Source organism: Trachypithecus francoisi, unplaced genomic scaffold, assembly GCF_009764315.1.
Source record: "Trachypithecus francoisi isolate TF-2019V2 unplaced genomic scaffold, Tfra_2.0 Lachesis_group1, whole genome shotgun sequence".
NCBI classification, from domain to species: domain Eukaryota; kingdom Metazoa; phylum Chordata; class Mammalia; order Primates; family Cercopithecidae; genus Trachypithecus; species Trachypithecus francoisi.
The window spans coordinates 48299808-48322577 of NW_022681454.1; the positions used below are offsets into that span (position 1 = coordinate 48299808).

Below are 22770 nucleotides of genomic sequence, written 5' to 3' on the forward strand. Positions count from 1 at the left end.
CCTTCTCATGCATCAGGTTTTCTAGGAAGCAAACTCTGAGATGGAGTTCAGTGTGCATAATGTATATTAGGGGGTACCCCTGGAATCAATACCTATGGAAGGGAGAAGAAAGCAGGATTGGATATAGGGAAAAGTCAGGCTGCAGTGCTGGTCTAGTGACAGCCTCAGCCAAACTAAGTGGAGCTTTGAGAACAGAATACCCTCTTAGAATTGACCTCCATTAAGCTGAAATGTGTGATTCTTCTCACCCCTAGATCATTGGATGTGGGGCACCCCATCTTCCTTCTGCAGCTAAGGCCATCCCTGAGGGTGTCGGCAGCAGCCCAGAAACGTGGGCAGAAAGTCCTTCCTTGAAGGGGGTTGGGGGGTAGGAGAGCATACAGATCTGTGTCCATCACACAAGCATGGAATTCATTCCGAATTTTTTGTTTTAGTTTTCTGTGTTGGTGCTTTTGGCAGAATTTTAACCAATTATTTAGCATTAATTTCAAGGGTAATTATTTTTTTCCAGAAATCCATGAAATATTAAGACTCTTTTTCCATCCATTGTTAGGAGATTTCACAGTGGATGTTTACTCACATTGCTGTTGTTCGCGACTTAGTAGATACACAATATAAAGAATATCAGGAGGTAAGGATTTATAATCATCATAATGGTTTGTTTTACATTTTTTGTATGTAAAAGGTCTCTGTTTGTCCTGGTATCTTTCTGCCCATTTTAAGGTACTTGCTGGACTGTATTCATCATCAGATGATGGTTTTAATTATTCCTGCCATCAGATACTTTGGCTACTGATTTTAGGATGGAAAATTTTAATCTTCTGTCAACAAACTGCATTTCAAAAAGCAACTAACTGAAAGTGAACCCAGCTGAATTCTGTTGACATTCACTACTGACATGTTACATGTCTTTGTTCCTAATAAAAATAAAAATGTAAGGATGAGCCTTCTTTTTCAGGCTTTTAACAAGGAGATTGTGAAAACATGCATCCAAGTCTCTGAGAAGTCTCTTAAAATTGTAAAAAATTACAAGATTAAATGAAATTATTTTTTACTACCCTACAAGTGGTTGATGATTATGTCAGTGAAAAATAAATTTATTGAAATCTCTTGGTAAATTCATAATTACTGAAAAGCTTATCTTAAATATTTTATTCTCAGATTAGCTGTTTTGGATCTATTAAAGGTTTCTGAATGGTTAACTGCTAATATTTTATGGATATCACGCTAGAGTCTTAGTTTCCCCAACCAAAGAACATATAAGTACTACTGTGATAGGTAAATTTTTAATTATTTACTCAGTAATCTTTACTGACAGTTATATTTTAGAAATCTTTATTTTTAGATTTAAATTGTGTATACTTACATTCCATGAATCGTTGGGCAAGTTATTTATCATTGTCTACTGTTGAAATGTTACATATTTGTCATTTGATAGATAAGAAGAACTTGTACTGTGACATAATTTCCTTTTAAGTAAAATGGTTTGCATCTATCCCAGTGGCCAGGAGAAAATGGTTTCTCTTTGATTTTTGTAAGAATGTCAAGTTTCCTCTTAGTGCTGCATGTTTACATTCTTCATCTAAAATCTTTGGAAATGTTTACCTAGTTCACCAGTAATCAAGCCTGTTGGCACTTTTTCTTCATCTGATTTCCTAGACTATCCCCCGTGCATGTTGTGGTAGCTATTTTCCAGTTTGGTGTATCCTTAAATTACCATATGTATTTATTAGCGCACATAGGGCTAACCATTTCAATATATTTTCATCGTAATATTACCATCTTTCCTGTGCCAGATAAACAGACTTCTTTCAACTCTCTGTTCCACTATATTGCACACTCTGCCCTATACATGTCTGTCATTTACTTGATGCTTTAAGAAGTCCACCTTCTACAACAAGCCCGCTTACTTTAACCATAAACAAATGTAATTTTACTTTTATAGGGTTAACTGAAATGGTGTGGATTGTGTTTGTTTCCAAATAATAACTTGATTTTCAGTGACTTGTAGACTTGTTACTGTTACTCTTGCTTTTGCTTGAAAACCAACCTGGACTCTTTCCTGTCAGCGTCAGCAGAATGCCCTGAAGTACGTGACGGAAGAGTGGTGCCAGATCGAGTGCGAGCTGTTGCGGGAGCGGGGGCTGTGGGGCCCTCCCATCGGCTCCCACCTCGACAAGTGGATGCTGGAGATGACAGAAGGGCCCTGCAGGATGAGGAAAAAGATGGTGCGAAACGATATGTTTTATAACCATTACCCTTACGTGCCAGAAACTGAACAAGAGACAAATGTGGCGGTGAGTATGCAGAATTCAATGATCACAGTGGCTCTTTCAAGTTTTTATTTTCCTTTGTAAGCGTTTTTTCTCTATTAAGTCAATTACCTCAAATAGCTCATTTAAAAAATTCTACAAACTCCACTGAATTGATAACCTCAGAGTGGAGGTGGAGTGAAAAGATGCAACAGTACAAGAAGGAGACACCATAATAAAGAGGTTTAGAGCAAGAGACTCCAGAGCCAGACTGCCCATATTTAAGACCTGACTCCCCCACTTTGTTATTACGGCGGGGTTACGGGTCATTAAACCTCTCCGGGTTTTCGTTTTGTTATGCCTGAATTCGAGCAAATAATAGTTCCACCTCATAGGACTATTAGGAGGATTAAGTTCATTAAAATTAGTTAAGCATTTAGAATAGTGTCTGGTCCAGAATAAGCACTATATATTAGAACACATGAATCTTCTAAGTAGCTCAGATCTCATAAGGTGAGGCAGCTTGAATTGTTCCATTGCCTCTTGTTTTTCTCTGACGAACACCCTGGCTCCATTTATCTTGTACTGATTGGTTTAACCTCAGTCCTGATGCTAATATAGATCTTAACATCAACCTAAGTGTCCATCAGCAGAGTAACAGATAAATAAAATATGCTGTGTATACATAATGGAATAGTATTCAGCCTTAAAAAATAAGGAAAGCCTGTTATTTGTAGCAATGTATATGAACCTGGAGGACATTATGTTACATGAAATAAGCAAAGTGCAGAAGGACAAATACTACATGATCCATCTCACTTATATGGGGCATCTAAAACAATCAAACTCTGAAGCAAAGAATAGAATGAAGGTTTCCAGAGGCCGAGAAATGAGGGGAATAGGGAGATGTTGGTCAAAGGGTACAGTTTCAGATAAACGGGAGGAATACATTTTTTTGAGATCTATTACATTCCTAGTGACTATAATTGATAATAATGTATTGTACATTTCTAAATTGCTAAGAGAGTACATTTCAGATGTTCTTGGCACAAAAATTGTTAAGTATTTGAGGTGCTGAATATGTTAATTAGCTTGATTTAATCATTCAGACAATATACATATGACATCACTTTGTACACCATAAACAATTATAATTTGTTAATTAACAGTAAAATTTCTAAAATAATAATATATGTAGGTCTTAGCTCCTGCTGATAGTTACTAAAATTTAGGAAGATAGCTCCCTAAAGTCTGCTTTTCTCAAAGCTATTCAATTCTGTCAAGAATGCCATACTTGATGCAGCTGTGCCTTAAAGCACTATAATTTCTAATTCTGGAGCACTGTAAAAAAGGTAATCCACCCATATTTTTGCAGCCTGTTGCTAGCACTTACTTTTATAAGAGCAAAGCAACAATATGATCTTTTAATTGTTAATCTTTTTCCCTAACAATCTATTAAGAATTTAAGGCATTAGCAGTTTGATAAAGTATTTCTTATTGAGTCAATGCTTAAATTGAATCCATTCAAGAATACTAAAATATAAATATGCTTTCCCAAATATATGACCAACTCACTGTTTAGATTTAACTAAGGCATATACTTTTGAATTATTTTTACAATAACCATAATATTTTTATCTACTCCTTTCCTTCCTTGTAATAATGTCATTTGTTTACAAAAGTGTATTTAAACTTCTATATCAGATAAAAACAAAGTACCCTATTAAGAGTTCACACCTACAACCGTAGTATCATCAGCATTTTACCTAGGCAAAGGAATTCACCAGCCTGTGAAATCAAAACAGACACTGTCATAAATAAGTATGCACTAGATGGAACTTATTTATTTAACAGGTGGGTTACGTATTGGAAAATACAAGACAGTTGAGAAATGTTGGAGATACTTTCACCTAAAAGGAAAAAGCTGTCAGGAAGGAGAGACAGTTACAGAATATAGAATTCATGCTGCATAGTTCATGCACAAATCAAGGTCAAGATTAATCTGCTATGGTGTAATTTTCTGAAATAATTTTTATTTTGGTTTTAGTAGTTCACATCTTTTGTAAATTTGAAATGCCATTAAACGTCCACTGTATCTTTTGGAATATACATTCTGGCAGTGTAAAAAACAAATTTTCAAAAAGTTATAATATCTATTATCCCACTGAATTCTACCATCAAATCAAAAAAGAGGAGCTCATATTTACAGAGCACAATGAGCTAGATCAAGCTTCTCCAATCCGAGGCCCACGGGTCACATATAGCCCAGGACGGCTTTGAATGCGACCCAACACAAATTCATACACTTTCTTAAAACATAATGAGACTTTTGCCAGGCACGGTGGCTCACACCGTGAGCCCAGCACTTTGGGAGGCCGAGGCAGGCAGGTCACCTGAGGTCGGGAGTTCAAGACCATGCTGACCAACATGGAGAAACCCCATCTTTACTAAAGATAGAAAATTAGCCGGATGTGGTGGCGCATGCCTGTAATCCCAGCTACTCAGGAGGCTGAGACAGAATCGCTTGAACCCAGGAGGCAGAGGTTGTGGTGAGCTGAGATTGCACCATTGCTCTCCAGCCTGGGCAACAAGAGCAAAATTCCATCTAAAAATAAAAGAGAGAGAATTTTTTTTTTAACGTCATCAGCTATTGTTAGTCTTAGTGTATTTTATGTGTGACCCAAGACAAGTTTTCTTCCAATATGGCCTAGGAAGCAAAAAGATTGGACACTCCTGAGCTAGATGCTTTACAGAGCAGTTTGAATGCATTTTGTTTCGGTCTCATAACACCCTCTGAAGTACAGTTAATATTGTTATCCCAGTTTTACAGATGAGAAAATGAAACCTAGAGTGGTTAAGGAACCCCTTCTAGGCTACAACTGCGAAGTAGTATAGTAAGGTAGGAGTATAGTTCAACAGTCCCTTAGTAGTTGAATCACTTTGAAGAAGAAAAGATTCTAATGTTTGCCCATTTTTTGACATTATCCATTGATAGTGAATGTATTCTATATTAGGTTTTATCTCTCTAGTGTTAACTAAGTACCTAATACTTAATGAATATTGAGTGAATGAACTGCCAGCATTCTTGTCTTCCCTAAGTTATAGACTTTTTTCCTTTGCTTTCTCTTTAGCATTCTATAGAATTTTCCTAAATCTAAAACTTTTCCATTAAAATGGCCTTGAATGCAATTTTATGGGCCCTGTAGTTTATACAGTTTAGGAGAGGGCTTTATAAGAAAAAGAGTAAAAATTATGAATATAAAATTAGTAGGGCTTTGTTTCCAGGGTTTTGAAAGGGACTTATGCAAGTGAAGGCCACTAAAGTTTAAACTACCTTAACTTCATAGTAAATCCACCTCTGCCCTGATCTATATTAAAAAATATTGCCTCCCAGAGTTAGAGGTCAATCAGTTCTTTCCTTTAAACTTCCATGAATTTGTTGCCCTCCTTGCATGCATGTTTAATATAGTCAGTACTTTTTGTGATATGTTTGTGCCAACCTAAAGTTGCTTTTGAAGCCTCATCTGGTGCAAGGGCAAATGATTTGATCTTTTGCATTATTGATTAAAATAATTATTATTTATCAGTAACATTTCCATTTTTTGTCCGGTCACTTAAGCTGAAGAATACAATGGTGATTAAAAAATTAATTTCTTGTTTTAAGGTCTTTGATTTGTTAGAAATAAATCAGGTGATTTTTTTTTTTTTTTTTTTACTCATTAAAGTTTTATTTCTTAAACTTTGATAATGTTACATACTGTATAAAAAATAGCTTACCTAGTATAAGTTTTGAATTTTATTGATTTTAAATTGATGTTTGTGTATAGAATATGGAACATACTCAGACTTTACAGCGTTGAAAGTTTATCAACTAAAATTATTGTAATAAAAATTGTAATTATTATCTTGAGGAAAATTAAGTACATGTGGAAAATTCTGTATTCTCACATAAAAATGATTTATACTTTTCACATAGTAACCTTCCTTGGGGAGTAATTTTCATAATTAAAAGAGATGAATTATGCTATAATTCTGTATTTTAAACAAATATTATAGATAGTGTAAGATGTAAGCCTGGGATGTTCTGAAAATTCAAAATCTGGTTGTTCCTCTGAATCCTAAGGGAGGAAAATAATGCATATTTTGCCATTTTTTAAAAAATTGTATTTAAATATTAACTAGGCTTTAATTATATAATTCCCTTATTTTTAAAGAATAATAATCTCAAACACATTTACTATTCTTTGCAAAGTTCATTAGGGTGAAGACTTTGCCTATTAAGTTGGGGTTACTTAGGGGCAGGAAGCTAGTCAACTTTTAGGTTCCTTTTCTAACTAGGAGAGTTTCTTGTGGCTGCCTCAATATGTATTTTTATATAATGTGTAAATGTCACAAGACTCACAGAAACTAAACAGCTCATTTAGTACATTTCATTGCCAGCATTGTAGAAAAATTTGAAATAAAATGACTATAAAATTATTTTCTAGAAATTCTGACTTTGAAAAATATAGGTTTCTATGTAAACAGTTATAGTAATAATTTAATGCTTTTTTAAATAAAAGGAAACCAAAATAATGCTAAAATTATTGGTATAACATATTTACTATTGAGTGCTGGGCCTTTTAGTAAAATAAGAACTGGTTAATCAATCAGTGAGCAAATATGTATTTAATCGGCGATGTACTGTATGGTGCCAGGAAAAATATAAGAGTATACTTAGTAGACCCTGCCTACATCCTGGCTGGGAGTATATGTAGTGAATGTCACAGTTAGGTGTGACATTGGTAATTGGTCTGTTTTGTTGTATTTATTTGTTGCATATCTATCCAACAGTCTATCTTATTTTTTTATTCATTTGTTTTAAGACAAGGTATCGCTCTGTTGCCCAGGCTGGAGTGCAGTGGCGATCCTGGCTCTCTGTAGCCTCGACCACCTGGGCTCAAGTAATCCTCTCGCCTAAGTCTCCCAAGCAGCTGGGATTACAGGCATGTGCCACTAGGCCTGGCTATTTTTGGATTTTTTGGTAGAGATGGGGGGTTCGCCATGTTGCCCAGGCTGGTCTTGAACTCCTGAGCTCTAGCAATCCACCCACCTCGGCCTCCCAAAGTGCTGGGATTATAGGTGTGAGCTACCCCTCCTGGTCCTATCTTGTTTTTGTTTGTTCGTTTGTTTTGTTTTATGAATTTCAGAGCGAGTTGAAGAATCAGTTTTCTTCACTTTCGTATGCATATTATGAGTTCAATATTTGTTTACAATTCTTTTTTTCCCTGAAGGAAATTTTATATACCTTGAAATATACAAATCTTAAGTGTATCATTCAGTGATTTTTTTTACTTCCTTTTTTTAATGTTGGATTTCCTGATCTGTTTTTGCCATTAAAATGCTTTTATTTTATTATGGTCTAGTCAGTGCATTTTAACAAATACATACATTACACTTTTATCATCTAAATCCCTACCAAGATAAAGAACATTGATTAGACATTAAAGATTATTTTTTAATATAAGATATACCTTTACAAGTTTGCTTTTAAAAAGAAAGAATCACTAAAACCATGTGAAGTATTTGTAAGTATGCCTAGTGGGCCATGGTTTTGCCTTGGGAAGCAAACATTTGTGAAAACATTTTGCCTGCTCGTGTTTACTGTAGGGAAATGTACCAGAAGTCATCACCAGATATAAACCATGAACAGGAAGGAAATTCGGAAGTGGTTTTTGGTTGCATTATCGTCTGTAGCTACCTGTGTGCTTACATGAAGCCACATGCTACAGCTCAACAGAATTGCCTTCTTATTAACCAGGATTTTATTCTGAAAATAAAATATAAAGCCATTACCTAATTCTTTTAAAAGTACTCTAGAAAAACTTCTAATCTGGGAGCTAATGATCCAGTCTACCCTCTGCTTTCAGCCTTTCTGGGATGGTGAGGGTAGTGAAGGAAGTAGGTAGGTCCTTATGCTTTTAAGGGAGCATTCTTAAAAGAGAATGATGTCTGTGGTATGGAGTATTGTAAATGATAGCTTAAATCAGCCATTTGCCCCTGTTACAACACAGATTTAGGGATAACCCCAGGGAAAGGAAGATGGAAGATACTAGCTAGCATTAGGTTCTGTTATCCTGATTTCAGGTTTGTTTTCTGTTTTTTTTTTTTTTTTTGAAACAGTATAAAGAGTTGCCTGTAAATCATCCAAGTCAATGGCAACCTGTGCTGAAGTTTTGCCTGTGTGATTTGTAAGAGTTCGTCCTGTTCAGTAGCACTGAGACATTTGGTGTATTTAAGGTTTACTTAAAACTGCTTTTGATCTGTGAGAAAGTAACCACAAGATGCTAAGTGATTGTTTAAGCTGCTTTGGCTATCATGTTAATTTTCTTTGAGTAATTACATCTTTCATATTTCATACAGTCCTCAAGAAAAATTTTATTTTTGTGTTCCTCTTTATGTTTTTTTTTCTGATATGTCTATACTTAATACCCTGTTTTCAGTCTGAGATCCCAAGTAAACAGCCTGAGACACCCGATGATATTCCTCAAAAGGTAAAACACAAATTACAGTAAAAGAATGTAAACTACTTGTAGTTTTGTTTTTTGTTTTCTGGGTTTTTTTAAGTGCATGCTAGATTAGACTAACTTAAAAGATTGGCTTTCAATTTGTTCTTCCTATAAGTTCCTTAGAGTTGAACAGTTGATTTCCTTCAGGCTGAGAGATGTTGTTCTACTGTTTCTCAGCTTTTTCTAATTGTCTGTTTTTAGGATTTATATGCTGCTCACTAACAGGCTGAGTTTTCACTGCTCTCACTACAAAAACATGTATTGCTTCACACATAAACTAACAAATTATGAGGCATGTTAGTAATGGGCAGCCTGGCATCTTCAACTTTTCAGTTACTCATTCAATTCTAAATACTAAAGTGTGTATTTTGAGAATGCAGCAATGTCTCCTCTTTTAAAATTATTTTTTTCAATCAATGAATGGAAACTAAGAGTGTGTGATCACTTTTTAAAATACAAATTTATTTTAATTAGTAGAAAAGTTAATTATCCTTTTTATATTCCAGAAAGATGAAAGTACATAATTCAATAAAAAATGTAGTTTTTTAGGACACAGAAGTATACCTCAAAATATTTAGAGAAAAATTCTTGCAGGTCAATTTTGAATCTGTACATGAAGTCAGTAATCAAGTAGACGCTGTCCCACATCTATTAATTCATTGTCTTACCCATCACTAACAATGCTTTTATCTTTTTAAATATTAGCAATTTTGAGTTGAAGATACCTCATACAAAAGAATTTTTATGGTACAAAATCTACTACCTTCCTTTTATTTTCAAAAATAGTACAGTGTTCTTGTTTGTTTACCCATCAGATCCTCCAAATTGTAATATTATTTTACATCATTTTAATACTTTCCTGTGTCAAGAAATATTTTCAGTCTCCATTTGCTGTATATCATTCCTCAGTTCGCTGGCAACTCTGTTTCCTTGCTCTGTGCCTGAAGTTAAAAAAGATTGGCCGGGCGCGGTGGCTCAAGCCTGTAATCCCAGCACTTTGGGAGGCCGAGACGGGCGGATCACGAGGTCAGGAGATCGAGACCATCCTGGCTAACATGGTGAAACCCCGTCTCTACTAAAAATACAAAAACTAGCCGGGCGAGGTGGCAGGCGCCTGTAGTCCCAGCTACTTGGGAGGCTGAGGCAGGAGAATGGCGTAAACCCGGGAGGTGGAGCTTGCAGTGAGCTGAGATCCGGCCACTGCACTCCAGTCCGGGAGACAAAGCGAGACTCCGCCTCAAAAAAAAAAAAAAAAAAAAAAAAAGATTAATGTGGCTTCACTTAGTTATCTTTTTATCTAAAATTTGGTTCAGTATCTCATTCTACATGTCTCACCCAAAGGACACTTGTTTTCCACTTTAGTTGGAAATCACTTAAAAAAAAATGTTGCTTGAAAAGGGCATTGTTGTAAATGATGCATATTGACTATTTGAGTTTGAAGAGTAGACCGATAGTAGAATTTTTAAAATTGCATATTCTTGTTTATAGGAAAGTAAAGTCATATTTAGAAGGGGAAGGTTTTAAAGCATGTTTCAGATTTCATATTTTTAAAATTATTAATCCATGGTCTGGGTCTAATTCCGATCCGAGGATCTTAGATACATACCAACTTTTCCCTCCGTCTGATATTTTGTAGGATATTTGAGATCTTAGTTTCTCATCTGCTATGATTTTAAGGGGAAAACAATTTAAGTGAGTTGGAGAACCTGTTTTGAGAATAAAGGCTAATCAGGAAAAGAAATGTTCGTGTATCATGTTCTAAAACATCAAATCCTTATGTTTCTAGGTAATTAATTTCTCAAAATGGACTGCTGTATGTTCTTAATATACTCATTTAGTTGAGTTAGTTATGGATCATATTACTTTACACCACAGACAATGAGAATGAACAAATTGGAGAGAGCAGCTTGCAGTGGCAAGCTAACCAGAGTGTCAACTGGCATAAAACTTCTTGATTCCTTTTTGGGTCAGGACTCTCAGAAGGATCTGAAGAAGGTTTTGGCCGTTCTCAGTGAAACCTGGGAATATAGGAAAGAATAGGGCAATTGAGTCTCTACCTCCAAGTATTTGAACTACATACTCACACTGATTATTCTGTGTGTGTGGACCTTTAGGCCTGACCTAATTACTTCACTTGGGGTGGAAGCGAAGTTCCAGGCTCCTCACAGACTAGACAGGCTCTTTGCAGCTCAATGCTCTTCAATCGTGAGCATTCTCTTTACTGGATGGGGAGGTTTTCTCATACACCAAAGAGGACACACTGCACTAACACAGAAACGTTTTTTGGCTAGAGATTATTTCAGGAAGAACAAAACTGCTAATATTGTTGTTTTATGTATGTCTTTAAAAAATTCAATGGAATTTTAAAACAGAGAAACCTAACCCAAAAATGTGGATTTACTGTGTATACATACAGTTTATGAAAAGCCCCTTTAAAAAGGTAACACACCTTGACACCATACCTTTCCTCAAGAATATTATGTTTTAATTCTTGATGATAGTTATCTCAGTCATTTTCTTTTGTCATTTCTTAGAAACCTGCTCGATACAGAAGAGCCGTGAGTTATGACAGTAAAGAGTACTACATGCGACTGGCCTCTGGCAATCCCGCCATTGTCCAAGACACCATTGTGGAGAGTTCAGAAGGCGAAGCTGCTCAGCAAGAACCAGAGCATGGGGAAGACACTATTGCTAAAGTCAGAGGTCAGCCTGCCTTTTTGATTTGGATTAAAAGTGATTTTGGAACATTCTTGTATTTGAATTCATACAAAAATTTGAGCAACTGTAAATAGTAGGCCCAAAGTTTAAAATATCCATACATATTTTACCATCTCACCCTTCTTAACGATTGATTTCTTTGTCAGAACTAAAGACACTTTCTTGTTTATTGCCTACAAATGAATGTCACGTGCCCATTGGCTTAATGGTTTTTTCATTGTATTTCTCAGAATCCTCAATGGCACTTGATATTTAGTTTTTTTTTTTTAATATACATACGTATTTTTTCATGACACAGCCTCAGAAGGTCTTGAGAACATGTGCCTCAGCACTTAATATTTTAAGTTAAGGGCTTAATAACTAATGTTTATAAAATTAAAGTAACTACTAAACCTGTAATTCGTGCATATTAGCCAGTAGTAAGGAATAATGGTTTTTCTTCCTATGAGTTGAGAGAGATTATCCCAGATCTAAACTTTAGGAGCTGAATAGATGATGAATTAGACTACAATGTCCATAGACCTTCGGATTCTGTACTTTTACGTTGGTGCCCTCAGCCTGAAATGGTTTCTTCTTTTCTACAGCTTCTCCATTATCCTTACCTTAACACATCCTACTCAGTCTTAAACTCACTGGTCATGTATAAAATCATCCTTCTCTAAAGTCTTCTCCAACTCCTCTGTTCACTCATAGTACTTTGCGCTTGTCTGTTATAGCAGTTTCAGTGATTTTTCACTGCTGTATGTTTCCATTTTCTAATTTATGAGTTTTTCTCAAAGACAGATTGTTTTTTCTTACTTTATAAATTTTGACACATGACTAGAACAGAATGAGGATTCAGTTCGAGTAAGTAAATCAATTCGTTGTTTTAATCTTTTTAAGCCTCTGATTCAACACAAATTCAAAAGTCTTTGCATATTCTATACACCCCTAAAGTGTAAATTAAGATTTTAATTAAAAGTCAGTTTTAGAATTAAAAACTAAGAAATTAAAAATGAGTTTTCATGAGTTAATAAATTAAAAATTAGTTTCAGATTGTTTTAAAACAATCTGTATAGGACTGAGTCAACAAAAAACACTATTGAAATTGTGATCAGTTTCTCCTGTTGTTATACCTGTTCTCTCATGTGATGACTATGACTTACTAAACGTTTTATAATTGATCCAACATTTTGATAAAATCACTGAAACTTTTGGTAGTTGATCAGAGATTAAAGCGTTCTAATTTTGTTGACATTGCACCAGCACAGTTACTGAATTGGGTTCAAAGCTATTGCTGGATACAAGCCAAGGTATAATCCACAGAGTTTGATAGATTGTGTTTGGGTCATTGGCTCTTAACTTCTCTGGCCTGATTTTCCTAATCTCTAATTGAGCTAAAAGCACAAATATACAGGGTATTATGCTAGACATAGAAATGGAGGTTTTGATTCATTAAGCTAAAAATAATGCAGCTGTAAGCATTCTCCCCTTGTGGATGTTCTCTGGAGGATTTGATCTCTGTTGCTTACTTATTACACTTGTTCGAATATGAAAACAAGGCTCTTCTCAAGGCAAAACAGAACCTCTGGTAAGTAATATTCAAAGGATAAGACTCAGGCTGACTTGTGCTATTCCAAAGTGCTTAGAGCAACTGTAACAGGAAGGCATAGTGTTACTTTGGATGGCACAAAGAGTATTAATTTAATCAAAATATGTGATTTAGCATGTATTTTAAGGATTTCTCATAGTTTGGGTCCTCACTGGTTACTATCAACTGATTTTAATTTATCCTACTCTGATTATTAAAAAGTTGTCAAAATGTAGGTAGTAAAATGTTTCCTTAATCTGCAGATTAAATTATATGTCCCTGTATTATAAAGAATTCTGTTCTTTCTGACCTGGTATTTTGATCAAATTAATTCATGTATGAAAAACCATACTGCCACTTGTGAAATGAGGCATGAAATAGTCTTCAAGAGCCCTCCAAATAGGTGGGATATCTTGTAATCATGTTTATTTTTTACTTTTTTTGAGACAGAGTCTTGGTGTGTCACCCGGGCTGGAGTGCAGTGGCATGATCTCAGCTCACTGCAACCTCTGCCTCCCAGGTTCAAGCGATTCTCCTACCTCAGCCTCCTGAGTAGCTGGGACTACAGGCGTGCACCACCACACCCGGCTAATTTTTTTATTTTTAGTAGAGACGGGGTTTTGCAATGTTGCCCAGGCTGGTCTCAAACTCCTGACCTCAAGTGATCAGCTCACCTTGGCCTCCCAAAGTGCTGTGATTATAGGCATGAGCTACTGCACCCAGTCATAATCACATTTATAGTTTGCTATCTTTATTTTTGTGACAATACTTGATTATTTATTCATGGTGTCCCCTTAATGACACCTACCTAAGCTACACTATTCTTACTATTATAGTGTTCTGTTATCATCATCACCTGATACTTACTGAGAATTTATTATGTATTAAGCATAATGCTAAGCACTTTACATGAATTACCTAATGTAGTCCAACAATCCTCTAAGAAGATACTGTACTTGTACCAGGTGTTTTTGTTGTTGTTGTTGTTGTTGTTTTAAGACAGAGTCTTGCTATATTGCCCATACCTGGCTCTTGTCCCAGTTTTTTAGATAAGAAACTAAGGTTCAGAAAGTTGAATAATTTTCCAAGGTCATTAACTCCAGAGGACTATGTTCTTAACCACTGAATGTGCTACCTCCCTATACCTTCCAGAATTGTCTCAAATTGGAAATCTGTAGAAGGGACTACATGAGACTAAACTGCTTCCGCACAAGGTCCTTACAATGCCACGTGGCCCTCTTGGTTATTATACTGTAGGTTTGGTCAAGCCTCCTCTAAAACGCTCCCGATCTGCACCTGATGGAGGAGATGAGGAGAACCAGGAGCAGCTACAAGACCAGATTGCCGAGGGCAGCTCCATAGAAGAGGAGGAGAAAACAGATAATGCTACCTTACTGCGCCTGTTAGAGGAAGGAGAAAAGGTATTGTGCTTCTGAAAAGTAAGGATTGTAAATATTTCAGTAACGTATTATTAAGACATGAGTTGATAGGGTAGCTGTGGAAAATAAATGCTTTAGCCTCTGTAATAAAATACAGCTTTAAGCAGCCTTTTGGGTTCAGTACTCTACTTCTCTCTTCTGTAAGGGTTTTCTCACTCCCCTGAAACATTAAACAGCATAAGGTTTCATCAGATACAGTATTAACAACTGGCACCTAATTCTCTGTCTTCCTCTATACCGCAGACCTTGCCATAATTCTCTATTTCAAGTCCGTGTAGACAGCCTATTCAGCAATCTGGCCTTGTATTTTTTTCTACATCTCCGTAATTCCAGTAATAACCTACCAGCAGCTTCAGCCAATCTGGACTGTCACCTCCAGCCTTGGTTTATTTAGCCCCTACTGTCCTTCACTCACAGAAGATATCACCTTCCTATTTCTCACTCAACCTCCAATACCCTGCTGACCTCTCTGGTCTCATTCCACTGACTCTGTCTTGTAGCCTGATCCCCTGCAGCCTGGTACACCTTAGAGTTCATTACACCCACCATGTTGTGTTTTCTTTCCCCTCTGCACTTTACTCATTGTGTTGTCCATGTTGCATTGCTATAAAGGAATACTTGAGGCTGGATAATTTATAAAGCAAACATGTTTATTTGGTTTAACACTTCTACAAGCTGTACAAGCATGGCACCAGCATCTGCTTGGCTTCTGATGAGGCCTTAGAAAGCTTTAACTCGTGGCAAAAGATGAAGGGGTGCAGGCTTGTCACATGGTAAGGAAAGGAGCTCTTGTGTGAACTGATAGAGTGAGGACTCGTTACCGCCAGGACGACACCAAGCCATTCGTGAGGGTCCCACCTCCATGACCCAAACACCTCCCATAAGGCCGCCCCTCCAACAATGGGGATCACATTGCAACATGAGCTGTGGAGGGGACACACATGCAAACCATGTCACTCATACTGCTTTTTCCTGCCAAAATGCCCCTCTTCCTTTTACTTGCTTAACCTTTATCCGAATAAATCCTGTGTGTTATCCCATTTATCCGGATGTTTGTGATAGTCAAACATAGAAAGCTTTCTTTGACTCTTTTGCTAGCTCAGGCTTGGTTGGATACCCTTCCTCTATACTTTCATGGTGCCTTATATATATCACTCTGTATTATATCATAATTACTTGTTCCAGTATCTTTCTCTTGTCCTAGATTTTGAGCTCCTTATAGGCAAACTGTGTCTTATTCCTATCTCATTGCCTTACAGAGGTCCAGTTGCATAATAGACAACCAATAAACTTTTGAATGAAGGAATGATTGGTTGAATAAACAAGGGAATGAATGACTTGAATGTGTCATGAATATCACCTTTTTAAAGGATGTTCTTTTGTCTGTTATATTAGATCTTGGTATAACCTTTGAGGTCTTACCCTCTAAATAGTCACTAGAAATTGGAGTATAATCAAAACAGTTCTGTTCAAATGTATGCCCTAATTAATATTGAATGACAGTACATTAAGAAAAGATCATGTAACTATAAAAGTACCCCAGATATGAAGGAAGCACAAGAGAGGCTTCTACGGACTGGGGAGCATTCTGTTTCTCGGTCTGGATGCTGGTCACACCAAATTTTTAGCATTTGAAAATTAATCCAGCCATACACTTAGGAAAGAAGCATTGTATGTATGTGTGTATGTGTGTATGTGTATGTGTGTATATATAATATATGTATGTATGTATGTGTATATATACATAAATATACTGCAATAGAGAAGCTTTTAAAGTATATCAGGATTGATCAGATATAGCAATGAAAATTGACTTATATTTAGATATTTTAGAAAGCTTACTACAATGCTTTCATTTTTAAAACTTTTAATCTCATGAGTACAGTTTTTGCTCTAGTTGCTTTAAGTTTTAGTAGTGCAGGAAGTGTATTCAAACTGACATTTGTTTAACTCTGATTTAATTGCTGATTTTTGTCTTGACTCATGTTGAACTAAGTTTAAGCAAGAAAGAGTTTTTACAAAGAATTAGATACTGCCCTTGGAGAGAAAACAATACTTACTTTGAGAGATTTAGCAATACTCCTTCCTATGAGGAAAACACAATTTCTGCCAAGCTTGGCTTTTTGCAACAGTACAGTAGTCTCCAGGGAGCAGAATCCAGGTGGGGAATGAATAGAAACAAATTCTACAGTTCCATTTCCAGGGGATATGATGGAAAAAGAAGGTAAACTGTGTAGAAGAGAAAGCAACCAATAATTCCTAACCTGATTATGTACATTATCTCACTTAATTCTCACAACAAGTCAATTAGAAATTTACAAATGAAGACATGGAGGCTCAGAGAAATTAAGAAACTTGACCCAGTCTACAAAGTGGCAGAACTGGAAATTTACCCTGAGTTAGCAGGCCCTGCAGTTTTCACTCTGTATCATCTTGCCTCACATAGAACACAATCCTATTCTAATCTCCTTACATGTATGCCTCAGTTCCCTTTCCTGCCAAGCTTGCTGTGTCTGTCTCCCTTCATGAGAGCAGGAGCCTTATCTAATGTTCTTCACTTTTAGAAGCTAGCACATAAGTGCCTGACCTACAGAAAGTACACCCAGAATATTGAGAGAGATGGGATTGGCAGATGAGTGGATGGGTATGAAGGAATTGTTTAGTTTTACTCTAGTCAAAGGCAAATCAGACTGTAATCTAAGCTTATTCTTCTCAATATGCTTAAACTCTGATTTAATATGCTTAGCTCTAGGGATGCCATAATAGTCTAACAAAAATTGATCTTTACAAAATACCTGTATTAATGAATGTTTATGGGCTTCTTTATAGATCCAACACATGTACCGTTGTGCTCGAGTCCAGGGCCTAGATACCAGTGAGGGGCTCCTTCTTTTTGGTAAAGAGCATTTTTATGTGATTGATGGATTTACCATGACAGCAACAAGGGAAATAAGAGATATTGAAACCTTACCTCCAAAGTAAGTAAATGAATGAAGAGAGACAATGTATGGCTGTCTTTAGAAGACAGAAAGTATATTTGCATAGTTTTCTTTTTTAATCAAAAAATTGTGTTCTAGGTAATATTCTCTCTCAGTTTGTGTGTATTCATCATTACATATTCACAAAGATGATATTCAGTTATTTTAAGGTAGTAATGAAAATGTTTGGCTTTTTTATCAAGATGAAAGCTAAATAACATTTATTTCTGTACATTCCGAGTTATTTATATTATAATCTATATATTTATAAATTTATTCTGAATTTATAAATTGTCCTTTTAAAAAATATAGCAGATATACAATTGTAGAGAAGGTGTAGGTAACTGCACAATATTCCTAAAAATGAAAGAGCATCATCAGGTACTGAGTACCCTGGAAACAGCATGACTAAAGCATTAGCAGAGATTTACTGAGTGAGTTGTAGGCATTTTCCTTTTCTTCTGCCGTCCTGTGATGAAAGTAATAGTGAGTAGTGGAAAACTCAGGAGAGAGACCAAGCTAGAAAAAGGATAAGAAGCTTAGGGCTTAGAAGATCAACAGGCTGGCTGCTTCTCTTCTTTAACATTTTCCTAGCACCCTTGAACACAGACATTGTTTCTGTAGTTCATTCCTAGGAGATATTTCAAATAATTACTTTCAACAACAGTCAGGGTCACATGAAGACTTTTATGGGTCCTTTTTCCATACAAAAATATTTAAAATTATATGTTGTGACTAACGGTATAAATATAATCACATATTAAAACATTTTTTCTACCTTTTTCTACCTAAAAGTTGATATTTTTTCTGATTTTTAAAATAAATTAAGACATTTTCTTGGGCCCCAGAAGTATGTGAGCTGAAGCACTGTGCTAACCATGTCTGGTGAATAACTTGGTCCTGACAGTAATAGGGGAATTTTTAAAATTGCATTCATCAAAGGAGGTTCCTTGTATCTCAGGTAGCTAACAAATTCTTCTTTTAAATGTATTTTTTAACTGAAAATTCTGATATATAGTATTCCTCCATCCTGTTCATGTGTTTAAAATTAGCACACCCTTTGTGGAACAGTAAATTTATCTCTTGCTGTGTTTTTGTTTATTTGCATTTTCTCTTGGCTACCTGTAGTATGCATGAGCCAATTATCCCTAGAGGAGCCAGGCAAGGCCCTAGTCAACTCAAGAGAACATGCAGCATTTTTGCATATGAAGATATCAAGGAAGTTCATAAAAGGAGATATCTCCTGCAGGTGAGTCAATTTAGTAGTACTGTTTTGTCCTGTTTCTTTATTCTGAAAATGTATTATTTAAAAATTGGTATGTGCCATGGAAACCCTCAATAGGATCTGCATTTATTGATTGATTGATTGATTTATCTTGCTCTGTCGCCCAGGCTGGAGTGCAGTGGCGTGATCTAGGCTCACTGCAAGCTCCACCTCCCGGGTTCATGCCATTCTCCGGTCTCAGCCTCCTGAGTAGCTGGGACTACAGTTGCCCGCCACCACACCCGGCTAATTTTTTTGTATTTTTTAGTAGAGACGGGGTTTCACCATGTTAGTCAGGTTGGTCTTGATCTCCTGACGTCGTGATCCACCCACCTCGGCCTCCCAAAGTACTGGGATTATAGGCGTTAGCCACCGTGCCCGGCCAGGATCTGCATTTAGAATAATCCTTAGATTTGGTTATAGACAGACTCAGGTCACCTCAGGTCATGTGGATGCATAATTTTGTACAATGCATTTCTAGTTTAAACACAGCCTAAAATTTGAGTGATTATCTTTGTTACCCATCTTTCCCTGTAGCTATCCAAATCAACATTTTAGTTTTCTTCTAATATAAAAATTACATCCTTACTATAGTTTTATAAAATTGTAATTTTATAATAATTATTTTTATTCTATTATTAAAGACTTTAGAAATAAATTGAGCAGAATAAGAAATATCTGTTTATTTTGTAGCTTAATCTTCAGGGAATTCATGACTTTAAAAGTGTTAGCAAATTAACTTCTTGAACATTGTAGAAATTCATAGTGGAAAAGTTAATATATAATCTTATTTGTGAACTTCTGTTTTTTCTTAATGTTTTTCTCTCTGATCATTTCAGCCTATTGCTGTGGAAGTTTTCTCTGGAGATGGACGGAATTACCTCCTTGCTTTTCAGAAAGGAATTAGAAACAAAGTCTATCAAAGGTCTTGTTTGTTAGGAACACTTTGTATACTACTATGGGAAGAGATGGGAGGGGGAATCTTTTCTCAGTTTTGCTAGTTTTTAAAAATCTAGAATTTAGATCATTGAGCCAACATCTTTGAAGAAAATAATTTGTATTATTTTTGCCAGCTTCTTGAAACAATTGTTCTTCTAACTTTTAAAATAATGCAATTCTATTGTGACATACCATTTTTCCTCCTGCTAACTTATAGTAGAAATCATCAAAAACTGCTTTTATCACTAAGTCCTGTGTCTCTACATACAAAGGATGATGAAACTGTAGCTTTAAAAATAAAACTTTAGTTTCTTTTTTTTTTTTCTTGAGACAGGGTCTCATTCTGTCACCCAGGCTAGAGTGCAGTGGCCTGATCCGGCTCACTTAAAACTCCACCTCCCAGGTTTACGCCATTCTCCTGCCTCAGCCTCCCGAGTAGGTGGGACTACAGGCTCCTGCTACCATGCCCGGCTTATTTTTTGTATTTTTAGTAGAGAGGGGGTTTCGCCATGTTAGCCAGGATGGTCTCAATCTCCTCACCTCGTGATCCGCCCACCTCAGCCTCCCAAAGTGCTGAGATTACAGGCATAAGCCACCATGCCTGGCCAAAAATAAACCTTTACTTTCAAAATAAGGTTTCTTTGTATTTACCAAAATGAAGCCAACGCGGTTTCTTGCTACTGAATGCAAGGACTGAGTTCCCTTAGAAATTTAATTTACGTGGGACTTTTCTCTGGCCATGGAAGGGATGTTGGATACCTTCATCCTTGAAAAAGTAGTATAGCTAAATAAGGCAGATAGTCTAATTTAAGCATATTTTTATCTTTAATAAACTATATGTAAAATTTACCTTTTAAGCGAAAAACAGGCCAAGCTATGCAATGGCTCACGTTCATATCCTCAGCACTTTGGGAGACCAACGAGGGAGGATCACTTGGGTCTAGACTTCAAGACCAGCCTGGGCAACATAGTGAGGCCCTGTCTCTATAAAAAATAATAATAATAATTAGCCAGGCATTGTGGTGCATGACTGTAATGGGAGGTTGAGGTGGGAGGATTGCTTAAGCCCAGGAGGTCAAGGTTGCAGTAAGCCATGATCACACCACTGCACTCTAGCCTGAGTGAGCAAGGCACTGTTTCAAAAAATAATTTTTTTTTTTTTTTTTTTTTTAGACAGAGTCTTGCTCTGTCACCAGGCTGGAGTGCAGTGGCATGATCTTGCCTCACTGCAGCCTCCGCCTGCCAGGTTTAAGCAGTTTTCCTGCCTCATCCTCCCAAGTAGCTGGGATTTCAAGCATGTGCCACCACACCCAGCTAATTTTTGTATTTTTAGTAGAGATGGAGTTTCATTCACCATGTTGGCCAGGATGGTCTCAATCTCCTGACCTCATGATCTGCCCACCTTGGCCTCCCAAAGTGCTGAGATTACAGGCATGAGCCACCGCACTCAGCCTATAAATGTTTTTAAAAAGGAAAAGCAACACATATCTCTGGTATTTAAAGATAATTCTCTTGAATGTATGAATAATAAGGCTATTCTGAATTAACCATGTAGATGAGAGGCATTCTCTTGTTCTTTGAAGGGTGATGTAGATCCTGGCAATCCCTCTATTACAGAAAATTTTATATTTCGAATTATTTCTATGAGGAATAACTAAACCATCCAACATTGCTTTTCATTGCACTACAGTAATATTACCTGTGAGCACCTGGGAAATGAGGGTGGTTCAAATAAAGCACCTGTGGATGTTGATTGGTAACCCAAAACTTCTTTCACATATGGGAAGAGCTAAGTAAAGTGGTTGAGATTCACTTTTACTTATCTGATTTTTTAATTTCTAAAGGTGCTATTGTTTTTAGTGGTAAGAAATTATTTCCTATTCAGAGAAGTCCAAAATAATAGATTTTGTTATGGGCATTTATATTTGGCTCTGGATGTCATCATATTTTTTTTTATAACCCGAAGAGTATTCTAATTATTATATATTCCTTTTGCCTGCCACTTAGTGGGTTATGGGAGGGTAGTTGCAACTATGAACATCTAAATGAATCATCCTTTCTTAAGCTTCCCATTAGATCCTGACTGAGACTTCATTTTTAATTTTATGCTGTTTTAAATTTTTCAGGTTTTTGGCTGTAGTGCCGTCTCTAACGGACAGTTCAGAATCTGTATCTGGGCAACGACCAAACACGAGTGTGGAGCAGGGGTAGGTGGTTTGTTCCTTGAATATTACAGTTTAATAGTGAAATTGGGATGATGCATATCTGGGCAGTATTATTTAACATTTTAAATGAGTGTTTTTCCCCTGGTGGTTGCAAAATGTTTTTTAAGTACTGAAAACTAAAGGAAGAAAAGAAAAAGGTATGCATAATCACTGTGTCAAATCACTGCTCACATTTTGATCAATTACCTTCTGTTCTTTAAAGCATGAGTACATTGTTGTGTGCATAACTGAGTTTATACTCTAAATACAAGTTTTTATCCTGCTTCTTCTATTCAGTGTTATATTCAAATATTACCTCGTCTTTAAAAAACTTCAGAAACATAACTATCATTTGCTACCTATTCATCACATATATAAAACATCATGTAATTTTTGGATATTTCATCTTTGTCAGGTTTTTGCTTTTTTTAAATTATTGTTATTATTATTTTGAGATGAAGTCTCACTCTGTCACCTAGGCTGGAATGCAATGGCACGTCTTGGCTCACTGCAACCTCCGCCTCCTGTGTCCATGCGATTCTCCTGCCTCAGCCTCCCAAGTAGCTGGGATTACAGGTGCCTGCCACCACACCTGCTAATTTTTGTATTTTTAGTAGAGACGGGGTTTTGCCACATTGATCAGGCTGGTCTCAAACTCCTGACCTCAGGTGATCTGCCCGCCTCGGCTTCCCAAAGTGCTGGGATTACAGGTGTGAGCCACCATGCCTGGTGTTTATCAAGTTTTCTTATCGTAAGACTGGAAATGTGATTCTTCGTTATTTTTTTTTTTTTTTTAATTTTTTTCTTTTGAGACAGAGTTTCCCTCTGTCACCCAGGCTGGCATGCAATGGGATGATC

General features: G+C 36.4%; 1 protein-coding gene across 5 annotated transcripts in view; it reads left to right on the forward strand.

Moving 5' to 3' along the window:
• Positions 1-22770, forward strand: part of WDFY3 (WD repeat and FYVE domain containing 3) — a 316077-nt gene that overhangs the window by 250165 nt on the left and 43142 nt on the right. For 4 of the 5 annotated variants that reach the window (XM_033214193.1, XM_033214191.1, XM_033214194.1 and 1 more), the window contains 9 exons: positions 554-631; positions 2070-2297; positions 8735-8785; positions 11335-11503; positions 14346-14509; positions 17357-17505; positions 18634-18754; positions 19609-19694; positions 21835-21915. In XM_033214193.1, the coding sequence (XP_033070084.1) occupies positions 554-631; positions 2070-2297; positions 8735-8785; positions 11335-11503; positions 14346-14509; positions 17357-17505; positions 18634-18754; positions 19609-19694; positions 21835-21915 (1127 nt within the window). The remainder of the gene's footprint in view (positions 1-553; positions 632-2069; positions 2298-8734; positions 8786-11334; positions 11504-14345; positions 14510-17356; positions 17506-18633; positions 18755-19608; positions 19695-21834; positions 21916-22770) is intronic. The other variant, XM_033214196.1, reaches the window with a different exon arrangement.